Below are 20,662 nucleotides of genomic sequence, written 5' to 3'. Positions count from 1 at the left end.
GAGACCAGATTATATGCATAATAAAAACCTTACAATATGCATGCAAATATGCATGAAAAGTGCTCAAAAATACATGAAAAGTGTCGAAAAATGCAAGATCAAATAATAAAAAAACGTGGTAGTTATATCTCAAAGTCAAATCTGTGCATATCAAATTACAAGGAAGAGTGCCGGCCATGTGAAGAATTGGTACATTTAGAAAGCTGGTATCATTTTCTGAATACTTTCTGGTAGAGATTAGGAAAGTGGCCTTTTTGGGACTATTTTCTAAAAATTTGCAAAATGGGGATGCATACGGTATTTCAAGAACTGTTCCTACTTTGCTATTGTCATCAGCAATAAGTGGATGCGATGTGAGTGAGTCACAGTGAAACAATCGATACGTACAGGGCCAACTTCGAGATATATCGCAAGCAGAGGGGCATGCTCAAAAATACCATAATCTTTTATTTGAAAAACAACATACAATCATGAATTTTTTGCACAACATTAACTTTTAATTAATACTATTGGACAAAAGTATCATTTACAATTAATTTTACATTTTTCTGCTATTGTACACATAATTGGCCAAGTACTGTTCCAAATGTTCAGTAGTAAGATAGTGTCTTCGATTACTCAAAACATTTTTATAAGCAGAAAAGATCGTTCTACATCAGCTGAGGTAACTGGGCAGTATTTGAATTTGAGTGCTATGTTGCAGGGTGTATACGTAGACAAGGAAAAAAAATCCTGGATTTTTCCCGAATCTCCCAGTTAAAAATACACCTTATCCCTGGTGAAAATACACTTTTTCCGTGTTAAGTGACACAATACTTTCCCTCGGAACTGTAAACCTTATGAATCATTTGATCGATTATGGTTTTATACAGCGGCTTACGATTTCGTGGCACTTTAGAAAGAAACTCAGGGGGAAAAAACACATTTTGGAAAGTTCTTTGATGTGCAGCAACATGTACGCTGCATATTTTCATATTACGAAAGTATTAATTCGCATTCCACCAAACACTGCATGTTACTCTCCAAAGCATTGAAATTGAGATTGCGATGGGCTTTTGTAAGCCAGTCATAGCTCATGTCACGTGATCTCGCCAGCCGATGACTGCGGATATTCTGAGCATAGGACACATGATGTAGTCAGCCAATAGCAACATCATCGTTAAGTAGCGCCAACACACAAATAGGAAAAGTTAATATCTGTAATGCTGCTACAAGAAAAGAAAAGCTTTCAGATATAGTACTGGTCTCTGAGATTAGTAAGCTGCTAGAGACGCTAAGCTTTCACCCATGATGTTGCTCTTATTTGCGCGTTTTACACTTTAAAATACATCACACAAATGTGCCAGTAAAATGTTTAATACCGTCATAAATCTCTGATCATCTGGGCTCAAAATTCTTCCAAATGGATTGTCATCAAAGAGTTGATTTTTAAATAAGAGTCAAACGCTTTGTGATTTAAGAAATTCATCTTACATTCTCACACATAGTTCATCTTGGGTGAAAGGAAATTTACTTTGAAAATAACGCTTTTCAAACCATAATTCATAATATTTTCCCGCAATCTGTTAGAAATAGATTTGTTCCAGCAGTTGCTAGAGAGCGGCAGATAAGAGGTGTCACCAAGCTGGCGCAGCTGCGATGATGCAGGAAGCCCTATGTTCATACGTGTAAAACATTAAAAGACCTTACATTATGTCATAAAAGCAAAAAGACGTCAAAGGATACTCCAAGAGCATCAGAATTTCGTGAACCATACTGCAATGAATAATTCGTGTTAAAGTGCACATTCGTGTGTCCAGATTGCTAACAAAGTAGGCCTCGACCTGATATTAAGCTCTTCAGTGTGGTTTTCGGGATGTAAATTTTCTTGGAGTAGTGTTAGAAGATGAAAACGTGCATTTGAAATGCAGCGAACAGTTGAAACTAGCCATTAGTGTGGTAAACACTTCGTTTCAAATAAATTGGCTGCCTCAGCAGAAAAGATAGATAAAAGTCGAATTTCTTTAGCAAAGCGACAAAAGTAACTTCATTATTCTGCAAGGCGATTAATGCTTGACTGTCAGAAAGGTGGAAATAAAATCAAATCTGAAACTAATAACATATTTTAGCCTTCTGTAATTACGTGAATGTATTTTAATTCAATTGACAGCTCCCAGTCACAGAAATCACTTTGTTTTCTTTGATATGAGAGCAGTAAATGAAGTGGAAACAGCAAAATCACTAAATGTAAACACGGATCACGTGGAGACTAGCCCCCCAACCCCACTATAACTCAGATTCCTCTGCGTATCAGCCCCAGATCTACGATATTTCGAACCGGGGCAACAGTAGATGGTGGCCCCCCTCCCCCAGCCCTATCCATCGAGCGTTTGAGATAGGATGCCAAAAAAAAACAGACTTTTAAAAAATATATTCATTTTGTAGCACACTTCTTTCAGAAGAGTCTGATGCATAAAACATATAACTTAGAGGAAATGTCAGACGTGTTATTTGGTCTCAATTGTGCCAAAGTGCAGTGTTACGCCTCTTCACACACCATTCTTCTACCGCACGTATTTCGCATTGTCGAATTCAAATGTGTATGTTTTGTAATGGATGCCATCATCGATGGATCCAGCAGTACAGCGGAAATCAAAATGTCCTGTGGTGCCTCTCCTGCTCCCAGTCAGCCGGTTTGACATCCTGCCCCTCTAAAAAAAACCTCGCAATTAATACTGGATGGAATAATTTGTAGCTGGAAGAATGCTCTTTATTGCCTATTAGCTAATAACTTGCTGTCTTGTGTGACATAAAATTAAATTTAGGATACGTAATACCAGTATAGACAAGAGCAAGCAAGACAGTACACATTTCTTCAATCCTTAGGTCCTAGCGTTTTTGCTCTCTAATCTTGCTACAGCTTTACATGAAGTGCTTTCCTTTCTGCGAAAGAATCTGTTACTTCATCAAAATTTGTCAAATGTTTTGCTACATGAAAAATCGAAATGTCATTGTCTAATACTGAAAAAGGTGTTAATACAAATAGTACCCAAGACTGCTGTGGTTTCTTTATCTGATTATGTCTATTTTGTCACTGTCTGCTAGATAGAAGAAAATAGGCCTTTCTAAGACTGCAGGGATTGTAAGACACACCACACGAGCGAGACGGTTTTGGTAATAATGTTCATTTTTATAATACGACAGAATATAATTCGCTAAGTACCAATATCAAATCGCTAACTGGCCTACTACAAGCAGAGAGCTTTATGTTAGGTAATAGTTTCACATTTCATTCAAACGCTCCAGTTTCTCAAGCATGAGATCGAAAAGCAGTAGTACGAAATTTTTGGATAAATTTGGAATCGTCATATACTTCCATAATTTGTGTGATGTCCCCGTCTCTTCTCCTTCCTCGTTCTAACAAACAATCTTCTTATCAATAATTCTGTAACTATTACTACCATTTGCAAAACTCATTCTCTGGTTAGCTCTACTAACCCTGCCAGAATCACCTGTTTCGTTATCCAGCGATTATTCTTCGGTTAGACGTTGTTACACATTCGTACAATGCGTTTTCCGTGCTACTCCAATATAACTTAAGCCGGGGACTGTACAGTGTACAACTTGCTCTTTCTGGTTTAGCGATCTGACCAAAAATTTTCTGCCAAAATTTTATTTTCTTGGACACACTGAGAAGATAATACGTAATCTTTCTTACCTGTTGTTCTTGTTAGTCACTTGTTTCCACTCTGATAATCTGAATCTATGGACTTCGCTTGTAATTAAAAGAACGCTGATCTTTCACATACCCAATCAATCACATAAACAGCAGTTGTCATTCACCCGTTCGGCTTTATTCCGCTCAACTCGTATAGACCCGTCCCCTTTTGTCTGCAGGAAAGTTTATTTCTAGAAGCGACAAGGATTCCCCTGGCAGACACATCACATACACTATGCACATATTCAAAAATCAACTTATGATTCATTCAGAATTCAACTTAAAACGTGTTCAAACATTTTAAGGAACCAACAGGGATGCGTTTCAAAATCATTTGAATAATCGATAGACCAATGTGCGCTAGATGCTAGGAGCTTTGTGACACAAGGTTTTCTTCCTCAGGAATATGAATTTGCCCCCGCTGAAATTTCCGCCCGGTTCAGATACCAAGGTTCGCTGCTTACACAGCCAACAGCGACAATTCTGTAGCCAGAAGCGAGAAAAGGAACTACTCATACGCGACTCAACGGCGCATGCACACAAGCCCACTCGTAACTGCTTAAATGAATCTAATGTAAACAGTTGTGACGTCAAGCACATCGGAGGTAATTTGTTGTTACGAAACATTACATTTTTTAAAAATATATGGCGCATTTCCTTTGCAATTTAAGTTTTATTCTCTAGTTCATGTTTTGTTGCTGCAGTATTATTCTGCAGTAGCGGGATACAGTAATATCCTTCATTAGAGTATCAGTTCTTACCAGTCAAAATTACAAAAAATTAACTGAAAACTAAAACAATGAAAAATTCCTGGAATTCTAAAAAATTCCCAGGTTTTTCCCGGTTTTCTCCAGGATGAAAAAATTCCCGGGTCTTTCCCAGATCTCCTGGTTGTCCCGAGTCATATACACTCTGTGTTGGCACTTATTGTTTCTGGTAAAAGTTTACCTGTCCCATTAACAAAACTATCAATTCGGTACAAGGGGTCCGAGCCTGTGTTATTGTTTAAAATGTTTTCAAACTTTTCTTTAAGTTTTCTTGGGAATACCTCCGGCAATGAAGAGTTCACTAGAATAATTTTATCCATTAACTGAATAGATTCATTCAATGCCAAACCTTGAGTTTCAAGCTTTTTAATACTTGCAGGTATATGGAAAAATGAGTGCTAATCACAGCAATGTCCTTTTTAATACCGAAATCATTAAAAGCTTCCTCGCACTTGCAAACTGCCAAAGCCTCTGCGCTATCGAAGTTGTTTACTACCCTTCTAATGGCCTCAAAATATTCATTGTAATACAACACAGGTTCAACCCACGTACCCCAATGAGTTACCACTGATTCGGGAGGTAAAGGCATATTTGGTAGTTTTTCTCTGAAGGCACTGATGTGCGGGGAGCCTTTAGAAACACATTCTTTGTGGATGAAATTAGTTTATTTACATTAACACACATAGAATGTACTTCTTCAGAAGGCAATGTACTCCATGAGCAAAGCACGTCACAGGAATCAAAACGGGATAAAATACTTGCGAGGGTTTTCCTGCTTTGATCATATAGGGAGCAGCATCTGAAATAAACACAAACATTATTTCATCTGCACAAGATTCTGGAAATATTTTTCTAATACTCTCATTCACAAATCTGGTGATCGTAGAATGATTTACTTTTTCAAGTTATTTGCAGGCCGCTAAATAGGAATAAGAAGGCTCTTCTTTTAAAGCACCAACAATTAAATTTTCAATGTAACGGCCACAAGTGTCTGTAGTTTCGTCAACTGAAATCCAGATAATGCTGTCCTTGAGTTCATTGCATATTTCTTCCAGAATGTTCACGTAAATTGTTGGTATGTAATTTTTACGCAATGTTGATTCGCCTAGTATATTTTGATTTAAGCAATATTTGCACAGGATGCTTTTGAGGATAGGGTTTGTAAGTTTGTGAAGAGGAATATTGCTTGCAATGAAAGCTTCACATAGATCCAAGTTAAACCTTTTTTTTTTTTTTTTTTTTTTTTTTTTTTTTTTTTTTTTTTTTTTTTGTTACTTTTGGACAAATGCCTGCTACTGCAACTTGCAATTGTCAGAAGTTGTTGTCGTGGTTCTTTCTTCTGCATTACTGCAATATGGAGACTTGCCTTGACATGCTGGTCTATTTGAAACTTTTTGTTGCATGAAAGGTTTTTCTCACAAACTCGACAATATAAAACAATTCCGTCATATGTAAATGTTCCAGGATGTTCAGCTATGCATGAAACGACATTTCTTTTTTCTGGTGGCATGGCGCACAACACATTTCACACTACAAGTTGTAAACATGTTCAACTATGTACAAGTAAACAGAAAGCTAAACTGAAACAATGGACGTGTGACTAAAAGCTTGAGTATTTTAATTTAATTGTTGCTGACATGTACTGTATGACAGCAAAGGGGATTAACAGTGGGTGTGGGTGCACGAGCATTAACTGCCTGCCTGTTCCTGTTGCTCTTCTGTAATGATTTTGGTAGGCAGTGGCCTCTTGGTTCATGATTGCATGCAGTTCTAGGTTTTGGTCAATCTGAGAGACATCAAAACTAGATCAAGCTAGACACCACCCATCTAAATTTTTAAAATATAGTAAACATAGAGTGAAAATATGCATTGTCACTAGTTTTTAGTTAAAATATGCAATAACCAGTGAAAAAGAGCCAAATATGCAAATGCATATGCAACATGCAAATGTATATAAAATCGGGTCTCTAGTTATTATGCTTACTTTACAACATTTTAGCAATTACTGGAGATAGGACAAATGACTTTATAAAATGATGGCTCCAAGCGTAAAAATAGCAGTTACTTTAAAAAAACATCAGTTACCTGGAAAAGTAGGATCATTGACTGTCCAAAAGTTTTGAAGTTATAGACATCATCAATCCCACTCTTCTCCTTCACATTCATAAAGAATGACATACCAAAAATGGCAAAGATGAACATCACTAAGAAGAGTAGCAGACAGATGTTAAACAGTGCTGGCAATGACATCGCCAATGCAAACAAAAGAGTTCTGATGCCTTTAGCACCTTTAACTAGACGGAGCACTCTGCCCACTTTTGCTACTCGAACGACCCTCAGAAGAGTTGGTGACACAAAGTACTTCTCAATAATGTCACTGAGCACCAGACCTAAGGGGAAAAAATCAGTAATTAACTGACACAGTGACACCATGAGCAACAGTTCCAATGAAAATTTTCTTACTACACTTTTCAAATTAATACAGAAGTTTGCTATCATAAATAAATTAGCCTTTGGTTACAAAATTGGTTTTTGATTTTATTTAATGGATAATTGGTTTTCCAACTACCAGTTTCTTCTTCAGCTGTATCTGTGAACAGTTCTCATTTCCTGAAATGGAATACACAAGTGTTTGTTTTAAGTTAAGAAAACTAAATATCTCCAAAATGATTGTATAAAAAATGTTCTACGTGAAAAATTAATATTAGTAATGCGAACATCTGTCTGTGCTACAAATGATCATCTCATGTATGGGTGGGATCAACTTTGTATTTTCAAATGGGTGCCCTCCATTTTTACTGCCTATTCAGATTCTACACCAAAAAAATACATATGATTTATTTAAACCATTATTTCCCATCTGTGGTAAATGGCACTGTAATTGACAGCTATAAAGTGTGTCTGATTTTACAATTAAGAACCAACACATTTGATCCTTCATTTCATTTATGATGTAAATGTAAACCTTCATGTTATAACAGTTGATATTGATGTTCAAACATTACTTGAGTATTGAAAATGTGATTATACAGTACAAATTACATGGCTAGTCATTGTCATTTCCGTCAAATACGCTATCTGTATGGTAACACAGTTTTCTGTTCCCTAGGAGGTTGATTAAGATGAATCTACAGACCATCAGAATACTAGATTTTGGAGCCTGTCTCCGAACCTCACTATCATGGTCACTGATTTTGGTGTGTTTCCATCCTACCACTGTAACTCTTGTACTGGCCACTACACAGCTACTGACAGAATACCAACCACAACCAATGTAACAAGATAAAATGTTCATGAAGTGACAGTGACTGTGATACGCTAAAATGTCCATGAAGCGATAGTGAAAGGTGTACCTACCATGGATACACACATATTGTGTAAACATCCACATACTCACTGAAATCAAATACCCCAATGGTGAGAAGCAAGCAGACTCACCAAAATCAAACACCCCAATGGTTACTGGCAAGGGGATTCACCAATATCGAGCATCCCAACGGGAACAGAAAACCATTACATTCATGTCATCATTTCTGGATCATGCTGAATGTAGTTTCTAAGCAAACTTTGAAACGGCTAATTATACTGTACTGTACAATCAAATTTGCAGCTCTAAGATTAGTTTCAAACAGAAATGTCAGTCACTACATCACAAATGTTTACAGTTACATAATAAATGTAATGTAGAATCAAATGTGTCGGTTCTTAATTGAAAAAACAGAGGGACTTGATATTTGTCAATTACAGCACTAGCCACCACAAATGGAAAACAATGGTTTGAGTAAACTGTATGTACTTTTTGGTGTACAATATGAATAACCATAAGTATGGGGGATTATCATTTGAAAATGCGAAGTTGACCACACCCACAAAGAGGGGTCGTTGGGAAATAGCCAGTTGTAGCATAGACAGATGTCCTGTTTACTGATATTCACTTTTCACCTAGAACAATTTTTTTGATACATTGTTTCATTCTTAAATATATTTAATTGTCTCAAGTTAAAACAAACACCTTGTCTACATATTTGAAACTGCTCACAAGTGCATCTGAAGATGAGACTGGTAGTCCTGAAATCGATAATGCCATAAAGAAATTAAAAACAATCTGTGCAGCCAAAGGCTAATTTAGTTATAACTGCAAATAATCACATGGTTGCATTCCCACCATCCACTACAATGGAAAGTCAAAAAATAATGCAAAAGTGTTTAGCTCAAATTAACTTTAAATTGCAGATGTATAAAAGGCAATAAAAGAACTAATAATTAAAAAATGATATTCATAATAAGCAACTTGCAATGTTCATTAGTTTACATACATTGATTGTATCTTTTTAGAGCCAAATAATCATCTAATATGTCAGCCATAATCAGTAAGTGTCTCCTCCCTAACATCAATTAATTATGTTCTAGATATAAGAAATATAAGGAGCATTCCCAAAGTAATTTACAATAGGGCATGAATGTAGAGTTAGTGTGCTAAGAACACAGTGTTATATAAAGGAAAATATATTGTGTGTCAGTAATCTGGCATATTTGGGGGCAGATACTATGATCAGTCTTTGAGAGCTTAAAAGGTGAGCTACAGCAGTGCACTGGTAACTGAGCTGAAAAGACTAAATGCCATGCATAGAATTCAGTGTAAAACATTCATGGTAAACTGAGGGAAAATTCTGATGATCATTAATGGTCTGATCATACTGACATTGAAGTACTGGAAGCTCTCTGGCAGGTAAGTTCTGAGATTTAAATTTTAGGAACAGCACTTAGAACTCAAGAACATATCCAGGTGTGTCCTGGATTTAATCAACAGTATGTACAACTGACAGAGATGTCAACATCTGTGTCATACTATGGTAAATGCCACAACAGTTTTATGACTCTACTGAGTAATATGGTTTCAACAATTGCCACTAGTTCAGTAAATATATACATATTAATAGCTCTGTTTCACTTTTGATATCTGAATATCCCTTCCATAAATTAGACTAAGTACACTATTTATGTGGTCAGATTGCATGCAGAGCTTCAACACATTTTCCTGCTGGCTGCTGCCATGCCCTGACTGGGAATGAAATCAGGAAATGCTACACCAACTGAACTATATAAGTACACCTGATGGGTGAACTCCAAACTTCAACCTGCTAGTACTTTGTTAAACTCTTCAGAGACTATCCAGCCTTGTAGAAGTAGAAATAAGATGTAGGCAGAAACTAGTTTGAAACTGAGTTGGTTCATGAGATGACTTGGATGGTTCCATTGCCCATATCAGATTCCTGATCTGACACAGAGTCTTAGTATATACACAAGTTACATTACACTATACTGTACAATGAATATCTCATTTTGGGATCAACCTCTAACTTTTGTTAAGGTTTCTCTGTTACATCCTTTCTTATGGGGGGCTATTCTGGCAAAACATACATAAGAACCACAATGGAGCTTAGAAAAAGAAAGAACAGTGGTGCTGAAGCATTGGATCAAGTTGTAAAATGTGATTGGGTGGTTTAGTTGGTAGGACACTGCATATAAAACACAAAGATCTGGATTTGCTTGCATCTTAATCTAATACACAGTTTTCCTCTGGCTGCAAAGTTTTATCAGGAGACACTCCACAGCGTGAAAAAAGTTTCATTTCATTGGTATTGCTGGTTTTAAAGGAATTTTGCTATGTAATTAATAAAAACATAGAAGTACTGTGTTATCAGAATGTGTAAACAGCTCGGTGTCTAAACATGCATTGTTCTCATTACAGTGTTTGGTAAACTTGCCTCACAACCTTTTCACCATAAGATTAAATGGTATTTTTTGTGAAAACTTGAGAAGTTTTTCATATTTGCATAATTAATACTTTTTATGCAGATTTAACAATGGCAGACAATACAGTTCTGTCCCATAAATTAAAGGAATAGTCACATGTTAAACACAAACTCTATAGTGCAGTGGAACAAAAAAATATTTTCTGATGTTGAAGGAGAAAAATAGATTACTGGAAGCAACAAAGGTGTTTTGCTAAAAAAATTACTGTGAAACATATTTAAAAGTTTCTGAATAAAATCAGAAAACACCATCGAAAATTATCTGTATTTTAGAATGGTCAGTTTCAAATGACAAATGACCCAAAATTAGTTATTTCTCATGACAAATTTTCTTGACAGTGAGATCATAAGTAAAATGTCTAGTCAGGAATCCCTTACTGTGCAGCGTGAATAATACAGTCTGTCCCATGCTTAATACCATATCGTAAATACCAACAGCTGCACTGTGGTTTTAGCATGTTTTCACAAGTGGGTTCTGGAAGGTATTGACAAGGACCTAGTCCATCTACCAAGATCAGCACTAGTACTGTTCATCCAGTCAGCACTATACAAGGGCATAGGCATTTTTCTGCCTGTGTGTGTGTGTGTGTGTGTGTGTGTGTGTGTGTGTGTGTGTGTGTGTGTGTTCTGCTCATAGCTTGAAAAGGATTATTAGATAGTTAGAAAGTTTCCTTTCTGTTTGTGTGTCCCTATCAATGACTCACCACTTCCGCTTTTCAGTGAATGGCCTCCTTTAGCACAAAAATTTTTATAGTAATTTCAGCTAGAGATGTGGCTATCATTAACAATGATGAAAACAGAATACACGCTGATAACTATCTGTATGGAGAGGGAGAGGAGATGATGAAAACTAAATAGTACAGTAGACACTAGAAACGTCCTTTTATATCCAAAAAAACTGGCATATTCAATTTTCTCATGGTGTTCAGAATAAATCTGTTGGCTTGACCAACTAATTGCAAGTGATGTACCTCAGTAACGAGTGAAGTGTTTCAACAATGAGATATCAAGAGGAAACTCAATATAATAGATGTGGACCAACAGCACATACTTTCTTCCAGAATGAATTGGCAAACATACTGGTTCAATAAACAGTGATTCAGCTAAGCTGTTCACCTCAAATATTTCCAAAACCACTTAAGATAATTCTGTTTTCCCCCAGCTGAGCTGCAAGAAAGTTTTCACTAAACAATTTGTATCCTCTTTTCATATCCTCTTTATATGAGAACAATCACTCGAAACCGACGTTTCACATAAGTCGCATGCAACGAAAATCTGTAACGCAACCATCTGTGTGTGGCATGTTTATAATTATGTTTTATTTATATTTTAGGACAATTAATCTATAAAAACACACCAAATGTAAGAAAGAAAGCGTGTAAACCGTCTGATGATGAATCACAATGATTCGAAACCAGTAACGGTTTCCTTTGAATAAAGGAACTCAAAGTAAATTTGTGGCTGGTTGCTGTCCTAACACCATCAACATTTGTCTTCAAAAACAGCCACGGTCTCCAACATGTCATCATATGACAAAATTGCAATAAACCTTTCTGTAGGATACGGTTCTATCAGTTGCTAAAGTGGCTCTCTTGAATAGGTAAGAGTCCTGTTCATCACCAGATCCATTAACAAGGAGATCAATCTCACTTGCTGCTGCCTCCGTACATCAGTTCTTCCATAGCTCTGGACCACAGGGCCACATCATCGGTCAAAGTGAGATGTGTGATTTTACTACTCTGATCCCTTCAAATTCTCTGGAAAGCTTTCCTCATCAGCTTTGCATGTGCCAGGTTGAACAGTATTACTGACACACCATCTCCATGTCTAAGCCCCATGATTATGCTGAAGGTCTCTGTGAAATTGGCTCCTGAGTGTCACTTTGCTTTTTAAATCAATGAGACAACCTCTAACTAGGATAATGAATTTTTATGGGTAGTCCAAAGCTGTTTAGACTGCATTCACCTGGTGAATGCAGTCATATGCATTCTTAAAGTATATGAAGAGCACTTGAAGGTCTTTAACATATTCCAACATCTTCTGATCTTTGAGGTGAGGCAATGATATGTATAACCACTGACGTCACTCATTACAACTGTACTTGTCTGTGTAATCATAAGAATTGACTAACAAGAGGAAGAGTGTGGAGTAGAAGGTGTGTAGCTACAGTTGTTTATCCAAAAGTGAGGGTGAGAACCACATGGAGACTTAAGTTATGGATCAGAATTCTGATTAAGTACTGTCATCAAACAACGGAAACTTCAAATATGAATACCAACAATGTAGGAAAAGACATATTGCTACTTACTGTACTGCAGACAGGTACAATTAAAAGACACTTACACTTATGCTTTCATTGGCCTCCATCAGAAAAAGAGAAACACACACCATTCATTCATACAAGCAAGCACACATCATGCATATGTGACCACCAACTCAGCAGTTCGGGCCAGAATGCAACTATCATGTGGATGGGGTGAGGAAGGGGAAGGGGAAGTGTATGGGTAGCAGAATAGGAGTGCTGTCTGGCAGGATGTGCAGGAACTAGAATGCCAACATGCATCAGGAGGTTGTGTGACAGGGATGTAGAGAAAATGGAGTGAAAAAGGAGAGGAAAATGCAAAGATGGGTGGGTGCATAGGAAGAGGGCAGCAAACAAAGAGCACAGGAGATGGGAAAGGGCAGGAAGTGACAGGACTGAGGGGGTGGAAATTGTTGGGTGGATGGTGTGCAAACAGTGCATTACCATAGGTTGAGGCTGGGATACTTACAGGAATGGAGAATGTATCGTAAGAATAACTCTCATCTGCGCAGATCAGATGACTTGCGTACTGAAGGAGCCACTGCAATCAAAGATGTTATGTTCAGATGGATGTTGTGAATCAGGATGGTCTACTTTGCTCTTAGCCGCAGTTTGACAGTAGCCATTCATCCTGGTAGACTGGTGCTTAGTCGTACCAATATAAAAAGCTGTGCAGTGATTGCAGCAGAGTTGGTAAACAACATGACTGGTTTCACAGGTGACCCATCCCCTCATAGGGTAGGATAAACCTATGACATGACAGGAATATGAAGTGCTGGGTAGTTGAATTGGGTAGGTCCACGATGGTTTCCCACAGGGGTATGATCCTTGTGGCAAGGGGTTGCTATTGGGAATGGCATAGAGAAGGACTAGGTTGTTTTGGAGGTTGGGTGGGCAACAGAACACCACTTTAGGAGGTGTGGGAAGGGTCTTGAGTAGTTCCTTGTTTCAGGACATGATGACGGGTAATCAGTGTTCCAGTCCGCAGTGGTACTGGATGATGAAGGGGGCACTCCTTTGTAGCTGCTTCTTGGGGTGATAGGAGGATTGGGGGTGTGAGAGGATATGGCACGGGAGATCTGTTTACAGACAAGATCATGGGGATAGTGCCAGTCTGTGGAGGCCATGGCGAGACCCTCAGCATACTGGGCAAGGGAGTCCTTGTCACTGCATATACATAGTCCCCAGGTAGCCAGGCTGTATGGGAGGGGATTTTTTGGTATGAAAGAGATGACAGCTCCCAAAATGCAGGTTGTGTTGGTCATTGGTGGATCTAATGTGGACGGAGGTGTGGATGGAGGCATCAAAGAGGAAGAAGTCAATGGCTAGAAATGTGGCACATTGCATTGAGGAGTATTAGGTGAACCAGATGGGATAGAAGATGTTGAGGTTATGAAGAAATGAGGATAGGGCAACTTGGCCCTGAGTTCAGATCATGTAGATATCACCAATGAAATGTCACACTAGGAGTTTGGCATTTAGGAAGGCTAGGAAGGACTCCTCTAGATGGCCCAAAAACAGGTTGGAATAGGAGGGTGTCATGCAGGTGAACATAGCTGTGCCATGGACTTCAAAGGAGAAGTAGTTGTGGGTGAGGACAAAGTTAGTAAGGTATATGAGGAATGGGCAGCAGAAGAAAGAATTGCCATACACAACCTCAAAATTAATTCTGATCTAATCATCCTACCTGCAGTAAAAGGTTGCACCATTGTTGTTATGAACCACAGTGACCATATGGCAGAAGGCCTCTGCCAATTATCTGACCCCACCACCTAAAAATCTGCCAGAGTGATTCCATCTCAGAAGTCCAACACAATCTCCAATCCATGCTTAAAGCTTTAGGCCCTTGACAGAACCTCTCCCCTGAATCCATTTCCTTCCTCGCCCCTCTGACACACCACACGCCCACCTACACTCTCCCCAAAATCCACAAACCCAACAATCCTGGATGACCCATTGTGGCTGGTTATTGTGCTTTCACTGAAAGCATTTTGGCCCCCACTGACTATCACCTCCAATCAATTGCCTGTAATCTCACCTCCCACAACAAAGACACTAACCACTTCCTTCACTGAGTCTTCACCATTCCCATCCCTTTAGCTCCTGGATCCCTGCTCATCACTGTTGATGCATCTCCCTACACACCAACATCCCTCATGCCCATGGTCTTACCGCTACTGAACACTACCTTTCCCAATGTCCTTCAGACTCCAAACTCGCTACCTCATTCCTCGTACACCTTCCTAATTTTATCCTAACCCACATCCACTTCTTCTTTGAACAGAAGGCATACAAACAAATATTCGGCACAGCACAGCCATGGGAACCCGCATGACGCCCTCGTATGTCAACCTGTTTATGAGCCATTTAGAGGAGTTCTTCCTAGACTCCCAAAATGCCAAGCCCCTAGTGTGACAGTTCACTGATGATATCTTCATGAGAGTCTGAACTCAAGGCCAAAATACCCTATCCCTATTCCTTCAGAACCTCAATACTTTCTCTCCTATCTGCTTCCCCTAATTGCCCTCAATACATTGTGCCACCTTCCTAAACATTGACGTTCTCCTCTCTGATGGCTCCATCCACACCTTTGTCCACATTAAACCCACCAACAACTGTCACCCATTTCACACCAAAAAATCCCTCCCATACAGCCCAGCTACGTGGGGACTATGTATATGCAGTGACAAAAACTTTCTTGCTCAGTGTGCTTAGGGTCTCACCGAGGCCTTCACAGACAGGTGCTATCCCCCAGACCAAGTTCACAAATAGATCTCCCATACTATTTCCCCTCACATCCCCAATCCGCCCACCACCCCCAAGAACTAGCCACAAAGGACTGTCCTCTCCATCAAACAGTACCACCGCAGACTGGAGCAAGTGAATCACGGCCTTCTCCCGGGCTTTCATTACCTACCATCACGTCCTGACATAAGGGACATCCTGCCCGTGATCCTTCCCACACCTCCTACAGTGGTGTTCCATTGTCCACTCAACATCCCAGTCCATCCCTATGCCATTCCTAGTCCCAGTCCCTTGTCACAAGGATCATATCGCTGTGGAAGACCCACCTGCAAGACCTACCCAATTCACCCACCCAGTACTTCCTATTCCAGTCCTGTCACAAGTTCATCCTACCCCATCAGGGCCCGTACCGCCTGTGAAACTAGCTGCTTTACCAGCTCTGCTGAAATCACTGCACAGCTTTTTATATTGGTATGACTACCAACTAGCTATCCACTGTGAATGTGACTGCCAAACTGTCTCTTCTTAAGTTGCCAATCCTAAGATTGATTTGCAGCAGATCTCCATTCAGTGTGATTGTCGGCCAGCCTCTTCAATTCCGTGAAACTTCCGCATCCTAGGTCCTGCATTATCTGGCTTATGTACTTTCTTCTAGGTCTGCCTCTTGCCCTTTTGCCCTCCACAAGGCCTTCCGTTATAGTGTGGAGAAGACTTTCATGTCTCAGAATGAGTCCCATCCATATATCTCTCTTCTTCTTGACCGTCTTCCAAAGAACTGAAACTTCCTCCGCTCTCTGCAGGACTTCTTCATTAGTCATCCTGGCCGTCCATGGAATTTTTAACATCCTTCGCAGACACCACATTTCGAATCCTTCAATCCTTCTTCTTTCGTCCTCTCTAAGTGTCCAGGTTTCGCTGCCGTAGAGAAGCACACTCCCAACAAAGGTCTTTATTAACCGCTTCCTTAATGACAGACTTATCATATTTGATGTGAGGAGTCCTTTCCTTTTATAGAATGCAATCTTTGCCTGATTTATTCTACTTATTACATCTTTCCTACTACGACCATCTGATGTTATTCTGCTTCCCAAGTAGACAAAGTCTTGTATTTCTTTCAGCTTCTCTCCATTCAGCCTTATATTCGTACTTGCTTGATTATTTTGTTTGCTTGCAACTAAGATTTTTGTTTTTGACTTATTAATTTTCATGTTGTACCATGTAACAAGAGTGTTTTCCATTTCCTCCAACACTACTTGTAATTCTTCCCCATTTTCCGCTAGGACAACAATGTCATCCGCAAAACGCAGCATATCAACTATTTTTCCCTGGATCCTGATTCCATTAGCTTGTCCTAACTTTTCTCTGACCTCGTCCATTGCTTTCTGTATGTACATATTAAAGAGGACAGGGGAGAGTGCACATCCCTGTCTCACACCCTGTTTAATTTTTGCTTGTTGTTGATGTTCCCCACATCTCACTATTGCCACCTCTTCTTTGTATATGTTCCATATCGTTCTCCTGTCCTTATACTTAGCTCCAGTTTCCCTCAATATCTGGAATAGTTTTTTCCATTCAACCTTATCAAAGGCTTTTTCGAGGTCAATAAATGCTATGTAGGTGTCCCTTCCTTTTTCCATTCTTTTTTCTATTATGAGCCTTAGGGCCATAATGGCTTCTCGCGTACCTCTCCCTCTTCTAAAGCCAAACTGGTCTTCTGTGAGCATGCATTCCACGTTCCCTTCAATTCTTCTGAGGAGGATGGTCGTCAAAATTTTTGATGCATGTGATGTTAGGCTGAGGGTTCTGTATTGTGCACACGATTTTGCTGGCATTTTCTTTGGTAATGGAACAATAATACACTTTTTGAAGTCCTCAGGCAGCTCTCCAGTATCATATATTTGGCAGATTAATTTATACAATTTATCTTTTATTTCTGTTCCAGCTGCTTTGATGATTTCTGCAGGCAATGAGTCAATTCCTGATGCTTTTCCGTGCTTAAGTGCCTGATCAAATTCAGACCTTAGTATGCTGTCTCCTAGTTCATCTTTATCTACTTCGTCCTCACTTTCAATCACGTCATCTTGTACGTTGCCTCCATATAATTTCTCTACGTATTCCTTCCACGTAAGTGCTATATCTTCATGATTATACACCATCTTATTATCCTCTCTTATTAGGGCATTACATCTAATCCTTTGTCCTCCTGAGAAGAAGCGTTTCACTGTTTTGTATGCTAATTCAAGGTTCCCTTTCTTCAGAAGGTCTTCAACTTCTTTGCATCTGTCTTCAAGGAATCTTTCTTTTACTTGCTTCAACTTCCTGTTGATTTTGTTCCTAAGCACTCTGTATGCCGTTTTCCCTTCTTCCGTTTCATTATTTTTGAGCTTCCTTCTTTCCTCAAACATAAGTATTATTTCATCAGTTATCCACTCCTTCCTCTTTTCAGGTTTTTGTTTTCCAATTATCTCTTCAGCTGCTTTTATTAGGCCATCTCTCATATTTTCCCAATGTTGTTCTACATTCTCTATAGGATGCTGTTGAATTATATCCTTAGCCCTTTCTTGGAACTCCTTCTGCGTCTCACGGTTTCCAAGCTTCCCTATATCCAGTTTTCCATTTCCTATTTTCTTCCTTATGCATTTGAACTTGAGTCGGCATTCCGCAACAACCATGTTGTGATCACTCACAATATCTGGGCTTGCGTATGCTCTAGAGTCTTTTAGTTGATTTCTAAATCTATTTTTGACTAGAATGTAATCAATTTGGTATCGTTCTCTATCCCCTGGTGACTTCCAGGTGTATCTTCTACGGGGGTGATGTTGAAACCACGTGTTCGATATTATCAGTTGATTCCTGTTACAAAATTCTATAAGTCGGTCTCCTCTATCATTCCTTTTACCAAGGCCGTAGCGTCCAACAGCTGGCTGTACCTCTTTATCTCCTACTATTGCGTTCCAGTCTCCCATAATTATTAAATTTGTTTCGCCTTTGATTCCTCTCATGGCTCCATTTAACTCTTCATATACAGCTTCAACTTCCTCATCCTCCTGGTTTGTGGTAGGCATATAGACCTGTATCACAACCGTCTCTGTAGGTTTGGTCATTAGCAAAGTAGACCATCCTGTAGCACAACATGCAGCTGAACATAACATCTACGATATCAGTGGCTACTTTGCTAACCAAGCCAGTTGGATCCTCCCCTCCCACCAACAAATTTTCTGAACTGTGCAGATGGGAATTATCCTTACAACATGTTCTCTGTTCCTGTAATTATACCAGTCTCAACCTACAGTAACATACTGTCCCTGCATCCTCCACACAACAGTTTCCACTCTCTCAGTCCTGTCACTTCCTGCCCATTCCCATCTTGTATACACATCGTTTGTCACCCTCTGCCAATGCAACCTCCCATCTTTCCCTGTTCCTCTCCTTTGGCACTCCGCTTTCCTCACATCCCTGCCATCACACAACCTTCTGACACTGCACCTGTTGGTATTCTAGTCTCTGCACACCCTTCCAGACAGTGCTCCTCTTCCCCTACCTGTGCACTGCTAACTCTTCCCCTTCCCCTCCAGATTCCCTGCTAGGCAGCACTCCTGTTCCTCTACCCATACACTGCAAACTCTTCCCCTTCCCTTCCCCTCCAGATTGCTGTTACCATCCCACATGATGGTTGCATTTTGGTACAAGCTGCTGGAGTTGGCGGTCATGTATGTGAGGTGTGCTTGCTTGTGTGAATGAATGGTGTGTGTGTGTGTGTGTGTGTGTGTGTGTGTGTGTGTGTGTGTGTTTGTGTGTGTGTGTGTCTCTTTTCCGACGAACGCTGTTTCCGAACTCTTAAGTGTAAATATCTTTCAATTGTGCCTGTCTGCAACTTAGCATGTTTTCTTTATAGTTGAGATTTGAAATCAGAATTCATAACAGTGTGCGACAGTCAGCAGTGACTAATGTCGTGTGTTCGGGTGACAGAGCACCTAAGGATACCAAGCAATCATGACAGGGAGTACAGAATGGTTACAGAAAGTTTCAGAAGACTAGCATAAGAATACTAAGGGCACAAACTATAAGTTAGATGCTTTTTTCAAGTGCAGAGAGACACTGGCAACAAGCAGCTTGTTGACTCCAAGGAATGGACAATAAAGGAATGTAAAATCATCCTTCCAAAACAAACATTTTATGAGAGTAAGATTTAAGGGAGGATTATTTCAGACAGTGTTCCAGAAGAGTCTCCACTGAAGAGATCGATATAGGACAATACAATTCTGATACAAAAATTATTGGTAAAGTGGCTTGTTTGATGTCATGAATGTTATAGGAGTGACAGACTATTGTGTCACAGAGAACGTGTGAATCTTGGCTAAGGTTGGCCCTGTGTCAACTGGCACTTCACCTCACTGTCATCATAAGCTAAATATTTGCCCATTTGATGCTGATTATGTCTGAATGCATACAGAAGAATAGGCAGTGCTTTCAATGGTTGTTTCAAAAAGTAAATTATTGCTGGTGGAAATGTCTACAGACTTAGACAGAGACACACTATGTGATCAAAAGTATATGGACACCCCAAAAACATACGTTTTTCATATTAAGTGGATTGTGCTGCCACCTACTCCCAGTTACTCCATGTCAGTGACCTCAGTAGTCATTATACATTGTGAGAGAGCAGAATGGGGCACTCCACAAAACTCACGGACTTCGAACGTAGTCAGGTGATTGGGTGTCACTTGTGTCATATGTCTGTATGCGAAATTTCCACATTCCTAAACATCCCTTGGTCCACTGTTTCTGATGTGATAGTGAAGTGGAAATGTGAAGGGACACATACAGCACAAAAGTGTACAGGCCGACCTCATCTGTTGACTGACAGAGACCACTGACAGTTGAAGAGGGTTGTAATGTGTAATAGTCAGACATCTATCCATACCATCACACAGGAATTCCAAACTGCATCAGGATCCACTGCAAGTACTATGACAGTTAGGCAGGAGGTGAGAAAACTTGGATTTCATGGTCAAGCAGCTACTCCTAAGCCACACATCACTCGCTTGGTGTAAGGAGCATAAACATTGGAGGACTGAACAGTGGAAAAATGTTGTGTGGAGTGACGAATCATGGTACACAATGTGGCGATCCGATGGCAGGGTGTGGGTCTGGCAAATGCCCAGTGAATGTCTTCTGTCAGCGTGTGTTGTACCAACATTAAAATTTGGAGGCAGTGGTGTTATGGTGTGGTCGTGTTTTTCATGCAGGGGGCTTGCACCCCTTGTTGTTTTGCATGGCACTATCACAGCACAGGCCTATATTGATGTTTGAATCATCTTCTTGCTTCCCACTG

The 20,662-nt window shown here is 39.6% G+C and overlaps 1 protein-coding gene across 1 annotated transcript in view; it reads right to left on the bottom strand.

Annotated features, from left to right (window-relative positions):
* LOC126095773 (sodium channel protein para) overlaps nucleotides 1-20,662 on the bottom strand; it is a 923,047-nt gene that overhangs the window by 57,013 nt on the left and 845,372 nt on the right. The window contains exon 31 of the mRNA XM_049910580.1: nucleotides 6,550-6,854. Within this exon, the coding sequence (XP_049766537.1) occupies nucleotides 6,550-6,854 (305 nt within the window). The remainder of the gene's footprint in view (nucleotides 1-6,549; nucleotides 6,855-20,662) is intronic.

This window comes from Schistocerca cancellata, chromosome 8, assembly GCF_023864275.1.
Source record: "Schistocerca cancellata isolate TAMUIC-IGC-003103 chromosome 8, iqSchCanc2.1, whole genome shotgun sequence".
In the NCBI taxonomy this organism is placed as follows: domain Eukaryota; kingdom Metazoa; phylum Arthropoda; class Insecta; order Orthoptera; family Acrididae; genus Schistocerca; species Schistocerca cancellata.
The sequence above is the reverse complement of the archived record's forward strand: the minus strand, read 5'-3'. Positions and strand labels throughout refer to the sequence as shown.